Source organism: Cygnus olor, chromosome 14, assembly GCF_009769625.2.
Source record: "Cygnus olor isolate bCygOlo1 chromosome 14, bCygOlo1.pri.v2, whole genome shotgun sequence".
Taxonomy (NCBI): domain Eukaryota; kingdom Metazoa; phylum Chordata; class Aves; order Anseriformes; family Anatidae; genus Cygnus; species Cygnus olor.
In genome coordinates, this window is record NC_049182.1 from 4,754,725 (window position 1) to 4,766,230 (window position 11,506).

The 11,506-nt window shown below is 41.0% G+C and overlaps 1 protein-coding gene and 1 long non-coding RNA gene across 5 annotated transcripts; one reads left to right on the forward strand and one right to left on the reverse strand.

Annotated features, from left to right (window-relative positions):
* Positions 1–493: 493 nt before the first annotated feature.
* On the forward strand, positions 494–1,705 carry LOC121078061. The gene is made up of 2 exons (XR_005824444.1): positions 494–1,207; positions 1,249–1,705. It is a non-coding gene; the product is annotated as an uncharacterized LOC121078061 (long non-coding RNA).
* On the reverse strand, positions 878–10,165 carry NME5 (NME/NM23 family member 5). Of its 4 annotated transcripts, none has more exons than XM_040573789.1 (6): positions 9,749–10,165; positions 8,709–8,875; positions 6,656–6,861; positions 6,176–6,276; positions 5,045–5,163; positions 878–2,635 (listed from the first exon to the last, which is right to left on the reverse strand). In XM_040573789.1, the coding sequence occupies exons 1-6, from the start codon at positions 10,116–10,118 to the stop codon at positions 2,549–2,551; spliced, it is 1,050 nt and encodes a 349-aa protein (XP_040429723.1). In that variant the 5' UTR covers positions 10,119–10,165; the 3' UTR covers positions 878–2,548. The 4 variants fall into 4 exon arrangements, with proteins under 4 accessions (XP_040429723.1, XP_040429727.1, XP_040429725.1 ...); XM_040573793.1 differs by having other exon boundaries at positions 10,065–10,121; XM_040573791.1 differs by having other exon boundaries at positions 9,698–9,749.
* Positions 10,166–11,506: the final 1,341 nt, after the last annotated feature.

Genomic DNA, 11,506 nt, shown 5'->3' on the forward strand with positions numbered 1-11,506 from the left:
CAGGAAGGCTGAACAATGATACACTTCAGACTAGCTCAGTCTATATAGTACCAAGAATAACTTCCAGGGCAGGTGATAGCAAACATATGATAAGCAAATTTCCAGAAGAAAGTTGAAAAAACAGAATTATGGGAAACAGACTGAACTGCTGGTTTTATGGACATAGCTCTATTCCAGCACCCAAGCAGTAAAACTAAAATGAGCTCCCTCAAAGTTAAAAATACCTAATAAAACTCAATAGGTAAGATAATTATTTTAACTCAACGGAGAAAGGACAGGTCACTAGTTCTCACAAAGAGCAGCCTGCCTTGCTGACACCAAATTTTAAGACATCTTTCAATTCATCTGTTTTTTCTAAGGCTACACTTTCTGTGATGTGGATTTATAACATTGGCCAAGCTCTGTGCCAAATAAAATCCTAAAGACCAACTGAAATGTAAGCAGCACTGCCTCAAACAGCCTCTCCTATGGTGTCACAGCTCCCCCAGGGGACCAGGCTGGTTGTCTGCTCGGTATCCCTAGGACTGACCTGCCCACATCCTATGTATTGATGCAGCTTCCCTCGAGATCGCAGCTGTGAGATTTTCTGGATTAATACCTGTCCGAGGTGTATAGATAAAGCGAGTAGAATGGCATCCAAGGGATGAATGCATCTCCTCTCTTTCCCTTTAAAAAATGGGTTGAATGACTTTGAATGACTGATACTTTACATTGCATAGTTATAAAAATAACATTTATAACTTTAGCTGGTTTTGCCCTTGCTCCTACCCTCTTGGTATACCACAGAACCCACATACTCGCTGGGGAAGTTACGAATCTCGTATAGGTATAACACAACACAGGTCTGTCACAAAAGACAAACTAAGAACTTCAGCAGTAACTTAAAGGAGATATTTATTGTCAAGCTGCAACACATCAAATAAGGAAGCAAATACCGTCATAACTGACAAAAAATGAAGGAGAATGCATTGTGAATTCACTGAATTTTAGTTTCTGTCTTGTTCAAAAGAGAAATTTCTTGGTTTGGCTGACAGGAAACAACAATGCACAACTGTCCTATAATCGCAGCAATCAGACGCTTATAGGGAACAATAATAGTAGGCGAAATAAATTAGTTATAAAGAGATCTGTTCAGAGAATTTCTAACGACCTCTTTCTTTTTTCTTCATATTTGAGGGTTTGGGCCTTTTTTTTTTAAAGTTTTAAAGTTTTAAAAGTTTTTTAAGTTTTAAAAAAAAAACTCTTAAGAGTTTCAAGACTTGTAGATCTCACTATTGTAGGGATTGCTTTTCTGTATGTTTATTCTTTGGGGTGGCAACAGTCATTTACTCCACTGAAAAGATAAACAATTAGCTTTAAAAAAAAAGTTTAATGTTTCTGGTAATTAATCAAGCAAGGCTTGTCATAAAATAAACTATGAAGTTGTTTATTTATTTAGTATTAGTCAAGAATACTAATATTCCAGAGTTGGGAGAACGACATCGTTTTCTCCATGCAAAGCAGGAAAGCCACAGGATGCAAACCTTGAAGTTAACAGCGCAAAGGCAACACTTAAGAAAACAAAAAAGCCCCCCAAGCATGTCTCACCCCCCAAAAAAAAACAGTCCAATTACATTAATAATAGATAATAGCTCATGATTAACACATTGTCTGTTGAACAACGTGGACCCTAACCCATTCTCTTGAAATTCTCAAACAGAACACATTAAAGTCCGAGTGTAACCAACAATACAAGGAAAACAACAGAAAGCGGCAGACCTTTTAAGTGCAGTAGAACACAAAAAACACCCTTAAGGTGAGCTGTTGCAATTAAACACCTTTCTTCAAACAAATGTAGGAAGATATCATTAGTCCTTGACTAAAGTAAACCTTCTTGTGATTTCTAATGGAAATCTGAGACTGATTTATAACAACTGTGTTTTTTTTTTTCTGTCGAGATAGGAAATGTACATTCAATGTAGCTTTAATTAAGGCCTTCAAATTGTATTCTGACAAAATACATCAGTCTTGAGTGAATCATCTGTAAGAGTGACCATAGCTCGGTGATGTAACCAACAACCAAATTTTCAAGTTGCTAATATGATGCCAGTAACTGTTTTCTAAGTTACATTCAGGTACCTCTCCTTCATAATGGGATTTGCAGCTCTTAACAAGTGCTGGAAACATGTCGCAGTTTCACAAAGGATAGGCCAGCTGTATGTCATTTAGGAATCTGCAGTGGTCTAAATAATTTTGTTTTCCCCAAACAGACAAAACAACATGACTGGGGAAAGCAGCAGTATAAGTAACACTACAAGATCATTTCATCTTTTTCTAATCACCTGACACAGTAAATTTATCATGTAATTCTACATTCTCCAAGTCAACAGAAAAGCTACTACAACTGTTAAATCCTTGTTAACTGAAAGGTTTATCCCATAAAGACATGGGTAGTTAAGACAACATTTACTTCAGATTATATTAATTGTATAGCCAATGGATACAGTGCCAACGATAATATACATATGTAATTTGAATGCTTGAGATGGTTTCCACTGAGTGATGTTTTTCACTCCCGATGCTCTTCTTCTGTGATTTGATGTTGTAGCTTGGGTTTATTAGGGTTGTGTTCAATCAACCAGTCAGCAAGCCAAGTCTGTATGTATAATAAAGAAAAATTAAACACACATTTTCAGTTTTGTTTTGTTGTTGTTCTTGTTATTTTCTTTTTTTTCTTCCTACATAGTGTATAGAAAACTATTTAGAGCCTTGCTTGAAGCCTCTGATGCACTCTCCTATTGTGTTGCAAAGTGAAGACCTTTCAGAAAAAAAATGAACATACAAATAGCCTGATTTTTCTAGATGTTCTTTTAAATCTTCACAGTTTGCATTGATTTGAATAACTCACGCTGATGTTTAGAAGACAACTTTTCCTGGAAATGTCTGTCTTTGTGTATAAGAATATTTTGGCCATACTTCAAATAAACTGAACTCTGTTTTGGAATGAAGCTGTACAATATGCATGAAAGTGCTTAAAATATTATTCCTAGCAACACTTACAGATAGCCTATCTAGTAATGATTCATTAAAAGTGCCACAGTCTTCGACTTTTCCAGCATATTGTACTTAAGTAAGAATGTGAGAGGTAGGAATGTCTTGAGTCCTAACTTTATCTGCCAATGTCTTGGCCTGGCCTTAGGCAAAGTAACCTCTGCTTCAATTTCTCCACTTGTGAAGAGAAGATTTAACACATCCTTATTTACTTCACAGGGCCGTCAACGATTTGTTTCTGGAATGCTATGTAAAACAGATACCATGAAGTGAAGTGAAAGAATTGATAGAATAGTAGACCAGTAAGGTAAGCACCACTCTCCTTTAGTTATCAGTTACAAAAAAGATAGGTTTAAAAAATATGCTAGAAAACTGTGCTGAAAATGCAGAGATTAATTGGAAACAAACAGATTTAGAGAAATGTGGCCTACAAGGTAAGATAGAAAAAATAAGAGTGTTTTTTTTTTTAATGTAGTGAAGAAATAACTGAAGGGAAAAAAAAAGATGGTGGCACTGTGCAAATATGCAATAGATTGCTTAAAAAAAAAGCGATATTACATTGGATGCAATGTCCTCTGGGGCTAGTAAAACAAAACAAAAATTGTCATGGGTTTAAAACAGGAGCAGAGGAGATTTAGGCTAACTTTTAGTGAAAGGTTTTCAAGTAAGTGTAATTAAGCACGGAAATAGATTGCCTAGGGAGACAGTAGATTCTCCACCATTTGGAGTGCTAAAGAACAGGCCAGACAAACATTAGTTAGGAATGGTTACATACAATTGGTTGGGCCCTTCGGCAAAGGGGTGGATGAAACAACTACTTCAGGAACCTTCCATCTCTATTTTCTAGATTTCTATGCTAACGGTGCCAGACATACAGATAAAGTGAACAGATTACAGAACTGGAACGATCAGAATACATTTAATCTGACCTTATGTATATCATACAGGTCACAGAAACACCTCTGAATTATTTTTAAGGCTACTTTCTTTTTCCCTGCGGCATCTTTCCGAAAAATGCAATGTTGATTAGAAAACTGATGTTGTAGAATCCACCACAGCTGCCAGTAAATTGTCACACTGACTAATTATCTGTATTCTTAAAGAAGTACTGGCGTGAATTACTTGAACTTTAAGAATACTACCAATAAAAAATAAAAATAACAAACAAACAAACCCCCCACATTTTCCCAGATGAGAGAAAGCCAATTTCTGTAGAGCCTGAGAAGAAAAATGCAAGAAATGAACTCTAGTCATTCCACTAAGAACTGCAATTTGTATGAAATTCTTGGTTAAAAGGAATAACTTGTGAAAGAAGTGCAAGATGCAACAACTTGCTAAATAGAAAGGGTTAAGATGACAATTTTCCATAGGTCAGTTTGATTATGCAAGATAGGTTTCACTCAGAAGAATCATAATTAGTTTTCCTGGTGAACTGTGGAACAGCCCAAATAAATCTTATCAATGCCATATAGTCAAGGTAATTGTTTATCCTAAAGAAGGACGAAGGTAATATGAAATAAAACGTAACAATGACAAAATACAGGCAGCTTTGCTAAGAACTCTACATTGTTTTACTCAACCGCATAACTACTACCAGTGTGATTAGCATCTAATCTCACCTAGAATCTATTATTAGAGATATTTCATTTCAAACGCACCTCAGAAACATTAAACAAAATAAAAAATGTGTATTTGGCATCATATGATAGCACTCGTTTACCTTTCCAGATGTCTATAACAACTACGTGTTAGCAACAGTTTTATAGAAGTCACCTAAAACAACTGTCATTTCATCAAAGCTGATTTCATTTAGTCCTGGCCCTCATTTCATCTGTTAACAAACAAATCAACTTATTGAAAGGCAAATGTTATTTGGCTACCTCATTAGCAGGTAGCTGAAGGAGCACAGCTCTTTAACAGAAGAAGAGTTTTCCTACGTACAGAGACCAGGAATTCTAACATAAAGGAAACGTATCACAAAGCACACAACGTGATGCTGATATACTGTACATACCATAGGATCTGCTGGCTTCTCTTTACAAAGTGCAGTGAGCCCTGCTAGTAAGGTAGGATTTACACAAAGGTTCAAGTAATCCCTAGCTCTCTGCCCAGCTGGAACTGGCTCCAAGATCACTGTAAAGAGTAACCACATATTTGACAGCAGTTTGTAGAACGATCAAAAAAGGCATTCTTTCAACAGTAGTTTATAGGTAAGCAGAGGCTCATATAAGTTAATAATACACAATGGTTGGTAGAGCTTCTCACACAGCCAACTGTAAAGAAACTACTTAAATCCCTTTACAATGTCCCTGAGGTAATCTTGCTAATTATAGCCAATTATGAAATGAGAGGAACTTGGATCATCTGGGGAAACACCTATATCCTTGAAGATTCACTGGGGGTAGGAGAGAAACAATATATCCCGTGTTTAGTACTTCCTTCTTGCAGTGTGAAGCTGGTTTCTGAAAACTCTAAATCTCACATTAAGTCTATCTTTGTCGTCAAGATGAAGAAAAGTCATGGTTCACAGGAGGTATGGTCTGCAGGGAAATGTAACAACTTTTCTGACACTGAGGGATCCCGCTAACAAAACAGACACTTTTCTAGTCAGTTTCCCTTGCATCTTTCTGTTAAAGACCAAAATCATCTTTCAAATGTTACAAACAAGAGATCATCTCCCAGCCTATCCAGGTGCTATGGCCCATTTCTCTGGCACTTAACTCTGGAATTGCACTGTAATGTGAGCATTCAGCTACTGTTGAACAGGAATTACTCATCCTAAACCCAAGGGAGTCAGTCTTCTCGAGCCAACAGGAGTCCCTGGGCTGACAGTGCCAGAAAAACATGCTGGAGTATAACAGCTTCCCATTTCCTCTCATTTACCAGCCTTATTCGCTCCAATTCCCAAACTACAGAGTTTGAAAAGTAGAGGCAGTCTCTGTAACTATAATAGCTCTTCAAATTGATTTTGGTATGCACTTTGTAGCAGAGAATATCAACTTAAAGAGATACACATTTGCAGAAAGCAAACCAACCCAAGCCCTTCTAAATTGAATTATATTTAGAGTCTGAACAGAGACAATCAACAACTGAGGAGAGCGCTATCCTCCCAAACACTGGCAATATATTGTTTGCACCATTTTACCTTCTGGAAACATGAATCGAATTTCTCTTTCTGCTGAGAAAATGTTGAGACTACCATGAAGCGCATTCCTCAGATCATCGGTCCCATAGATTGCTCTTAAACTAAAATCAAGAGAAAGAACTGTTTGGTAGGCAGCTGCAAATCTCTTTCAGATCTCAACAGTCTCAGGGTATAAAAGCAATATACATGGACTAGTTAACAAAGCAGTGGTTTGATTTTGTTTTTTAAACAAAGTAGCAAAAAATAAAAATTTGTGTTCTCACACAGCATTATTGGAAAAAGAGGTTAACTGTACCTACTCCAAAAAAAAAAAGGGTGAAAAGTTATTTTACACATAATTTAAGATGATAACAGGCCGATCTAAATCTGCATCTCAGCTGAAAGAGGCAGAGAAGAAGAGGGGGAGACAGAGAAATTCTGGTCTCGTTTAAGAGAATGAGAAAACCCTCCTGACTTCACCAAGGCAAATCAGTGAGTTACCTGTGAGGGTGAGTCCTCCTAGCTTTTATGCTGTTTGATGGTCCAAGCAATTCCTTCCAGTACGAGACTGCGCAATGTCTGGCAAGAACCATAGCAACTAAAGGTCCAGAGCTCATATAGGCTGTTAAATTAGGAAAAAACATTTTTCCATATTGTTCTGCATAAAAGTTGCTACATTGCTCTGGACTTAACTGGAGCTTCCGTTTCTAAAAAAACGAAGTGTAAAATAAAAGAGAATTAAAAAAAATCTCGCTAAATTAAGATAGCTTGCTACCACAGATACCACACAGCTCTCTGGTGCAGTCACATTTTCAAGTGCAGGCCTAACAGACAGAGTAACTTCCCAACCTAATCAATTATCCCAGACCTGATCCTCTTTGAGGCACAGAGCAACAAAAAGCGAGAGGTTTCCGTGTTAATTAAGCAGACGAACATGCCATTTGAGTAAGATGTGATTTCAGTGTACACAAACTACAGCATTTAAAACTGCTGAATGACTTCAAGTACAGTCAGGGCACCGTATAGAAAAAGTGAAAAGCATTAGAACGACAGTATTTAATTATTCAGCTGTTCCACAATAATGTTCTACTTCTGCATAGATTTCAACCCACAACGTTAATTATGCAATTGTTCTGTTTTTCATTCAGTACTTAGGCTTTATGGTTTTCACAATAGCTGCCTAGCCTGCAGGTAGCCAGGATTACAAGTTCAGTAGGTTATCCATCAGAGGGCATAGGGCAGTCACGAAAAGAAAAATAAATGTATTAAAAAGTGCTTTCTTTGAGCCTGATCTTACATGATACATAGTAATACAAATTCACATTCCTAACAGCTTCAGTGCCAAAAGTTACTGGCGGCATCAGATGACGCTAAAAATGTATTCTAATTAAAAAAATATATAAAACAATCTCATCTCTGATGACTTTCCTATAAATAAAACAACCAGAAATGTAGGGAAAGAAATTAAAAAAAAAGTGTAGGAAAAAGAAGCATTTACAAGAATGAAAGATTACACTTTTAGGGAAAAAAAAAAAAGATAAATATATTGTATAAAGAGATAGGGAGATAAAGTTATATCTAGAAGCCCAGTCGCTGCTCAACCGGAGCAAAGTGCCGTGACCGAGGGTACTACCGCCCCAGCACAAGGAGGAAGAGGAGGAGGAGGAGGAGGAGGACAGCGGCACCCAGCGGCCGCCCCGCTGGGTAACCTGGAGGAAGGGTTTTTGCCTTGTTACGATCTGTTTCTGGACAAAAGTTTAAATGACTTCCTGCCAGGCACGGAGCTGCATTACTGGCTGCTCCTTGCCGCAGATCCTGACGTATCCCTTGCTTCAAAGTGATCTAGTGAGTCTGGCTTATTTTAATACATTTTTTTTCATCTGCTCTTACAAAGAGAGTGTATGACGAGCCCCCTAAAAGAGGGCCTAGAGAATACATTTCCTTGCCAGCTAAAGGCAAATTTTTCCCTCAACACAATCTCTGCTGAAAATCACACCTTAGAGTCTTTCCAAGTAGCAGAAGGGTTGCAGCAATGCTCTAGGCAACGTTCCCATGACCACTGTGTCAGATCCAAATTTAAAAAGAACTCAGCAAGGCCTATTTAAATGAAACATTTGTTATGAATTTAAACATTCACAAAGCCTATTTACAAAAACAAAAAAAAACAACAACAAAAAAAAACAACACTGGAAACCAAAAAACATGTCAGACCACAATTGGACACCTACCTAGGTCACCTAATTCTGGAAGCACTCACTTGGCAAATGGGTACAAGAAACACTGTGCTGCTGGAAAGAAGACGCTCCAAAGAGTTACTTTGGAGAGTCCACTTATCTGCTACATATGTTTGCTAAATCCCAGTTTATTAACAAAGTCTGTGTTTTCCCATGGTCAGCAAAATTGTTGCTCTGGCAGTTGTAGCCAATAGCATGAAAAGGACAAATGCTTTCCGTACACATGAGCTTTTAGTTACTGTCTTGATGGCTGAAAGTTAAGACAAATATTGTTCTGACTTACAAACTACAGTTATTTTCTCTGGAACACAGTCTGTTACCTGAATGATCAAAAATCCTGATCTGAGAATGACATCCTCTATTTCTTCCTCTTTATCAACGACATCTGGTTTGATGAGGGCCAGAGTTCTTTCCACAAAAATCTGAGGTTCAGGCATTAACATCTGCATCTTCGCTTCTAAGTCAGAACTCAAATGCTTCTTTTGTACTGCAATGACATAAGTTCATGATATTTGGGGTTTCTCTACCATTCAGAGACCAGCAGCGACACTTGTGGTGCGCTCTAGGAACAAAGCAGGTCATCCCCATTTCAGAGCATCCACGTGAGATTTTCCCTGGACTAGTGAGCACCCTGTAATTCACGTTCCCATTTTCAGTAGAGTAACGTTTTGTAGAAAATAAGCCAAAATTAAATGTTAGGTAATCATGAAATATAAATTACTCTTAAATGTCACTAACTCAGACAATGCACGAGAGAAACGTTATATAGACTGTACTACCTACAAAAAGAGCCAGGCCCACTGCAGTACCCCAACATCCTCCATCTAAAACCCGTGTGTTCCACCAAACCCAAAATTTGTATTCTTATGCATGAAGAACGCTCTACGGGATTTATCACTTGGACCTGATCCATCTGCAAGCCCCGGGGTATTTCCCAATTGCTATTTAATTCGTGTATTTATGGACTCGAGACAAAGTGCCAGTTTCCTAACTGATTGGATCAGGCCATTAGCAAGCTATTAGACTACGAAACTGCTCTGTGACTACTGGAAGTGGTGCGGACGGGTTTCCTAGGAACTGGGACCACTTTCCTTCTTTTCACCCCACCCGCCCGGGGTAATATTTTGCCAGGAACAACCCCGGACCCCCGGGAAGGGGGCTGCCAGCACAGGACCACCGGTACTGAGGAAACCGCGCTGAAACCACCCGCACACGGCGAGCCTGGAGCCGCAGCTCCCTGCCGCGGCAGCCCCAAGGATCTGAAGCGAGGAAGCGGCTCCTTCGCCCCCACACCCCGCGGGGCCGGCACCTCGGTCCCCTTCTGCCCCGGGGCGGCCGGGCCCGCCGCCATGCCACGCACCTTCCCGCTGCGCCGCCGTTGCTAGGCGACGGCTCCGCCCGGCTCGGCCACAAGATGGCCTCCGCGCCCCAGCGGCGGGCGGGCTCCGCTGCCTGCGTGCGCGGGGGGGGCTCCGAAATGGCGGCCGGGCAGCGCCGCCGCCCGGGCGTGGGGGGTGCCGCCGCCCAAAGCTGGCTTCGGAGCCCGCGCTCGCCCCTTTCTGAGTGCTTCGTGTAATAAATACGGGAATAGGGAAGGGGTGGTGGATGCGGGTGGGGGTTTCGGGGCCCGCTGTGCTTTTTGTTGTTGTTGCGCCCAGACAAAGCCCGGGTTTTACCTCACGCTCGGGACCGCCCCGGGAGCCGTGAGCTCGCAGCGGGCTGATACCCATCAGCAGAGGGAAGGCGATTTGTGAGAGCTGATGGGTTTGAAAAGGGAAGGAGCGTTTCAGCGCGCAAGCGCTCTGCAGGTTATTTAACTCTCGGTGTTTGTCGTAGCAGTGCACGGCGCGCCCTGGTTATTTCCTTGCCGGATCTCCGGAAGCTCACAGCCCCGGCACGGCAGGCAGGCACGCCGCCCCGAGCCCCCAGCTCCTCAATACCGTCATTCTGCCTTTTTTTTTTTGGAAATACAGCTTCCATCCAGTGCTACTAGTTTTATCGCAGACATGTGACGAGGAAACAGCAGTCTCCCCGTTCTGACTGAAGGCGCACGCCGGGCCGGGCCACGCGTCCCGGGGCTCCCCGAGCCTCGTCCCCCGGTTTCACCTCAGCGCCCCGGCGGGCCCGGCCGCCCCCGCCCCGCTCCCCCCCGGGCCTGGCCCGCTATCGGGGCGTGCACCGGCCGGCAACGCCGATAACGCCCGCGCTCCTCTCCCCTGGGCCTCCGGCGCCCTTATCAAAAATGGTGGGAGCCCAGGAGATGGCTGTCACCGCCAGCGGGAGCTGCCCCGGCCTTCAGGAGCCCCTGAGGTGAAACGGGGCCAACACCCGCGTATTCAGGCATCATTTTTTAATGAAGTCTGGCTGAAAGGTGACGCAAAGGAGAAAAAGCAAAAAGGCATAAATGCTGACATCGCGTACCCCTGGTTAGCAGAAGAAATGTAAGTGTACTGCAAAAGCTGGTTTTAGTGTAAGAAAGACACACCGTGCCTTAGTCTTATTTTTCACAAGTAATGTAAATAGTGTAAAAATAGAAATGAGAAACAAAATCACACCATCTCTTTCCAGCCAGCTTGAAGCATGTTTAAAAAAATCAAAGATTGAAATTGCTTTTATTCTCATAACTTGAAAAACAAAGGCTCCAAGAAACTAAAATGCACAAGACTTGATCAGACAGACTTTCCTTCATTAATACAGACATACGATGTTTGTTTCCTTGACAGAGATTGCTTATCCAACAGTTAATCTGAAGACATTATAAGCACAGCAACATCTCAGATAATGGAGAAACATGTTTTATGAAAAATAGGCTGGTAGAAAGATTTGCAAGTTCATCTGCTTTTTCATTTAGTTCAGTTAGTGCAGCAAGAGTCATTTTTCTTCAAAGTAAATGAGTATGTCTCACAGCCCGACTTCAGATTTAGCAGCTCCAAGACCTCCTGAGCCCCAGTGAATACTTCAGATTATTACATAAGAAATGTTGAATTTACTATCGTTGTAAAACACTAACTTTCTTGCAGTTTCCTTTTTGTGTGCATTTTTTGCCAGTTGCCCAAGTTAGAGAAAAATATACGTATCCTTCTGTGCACCCTTATATGCTGAAGCTTCTCCACAAGCA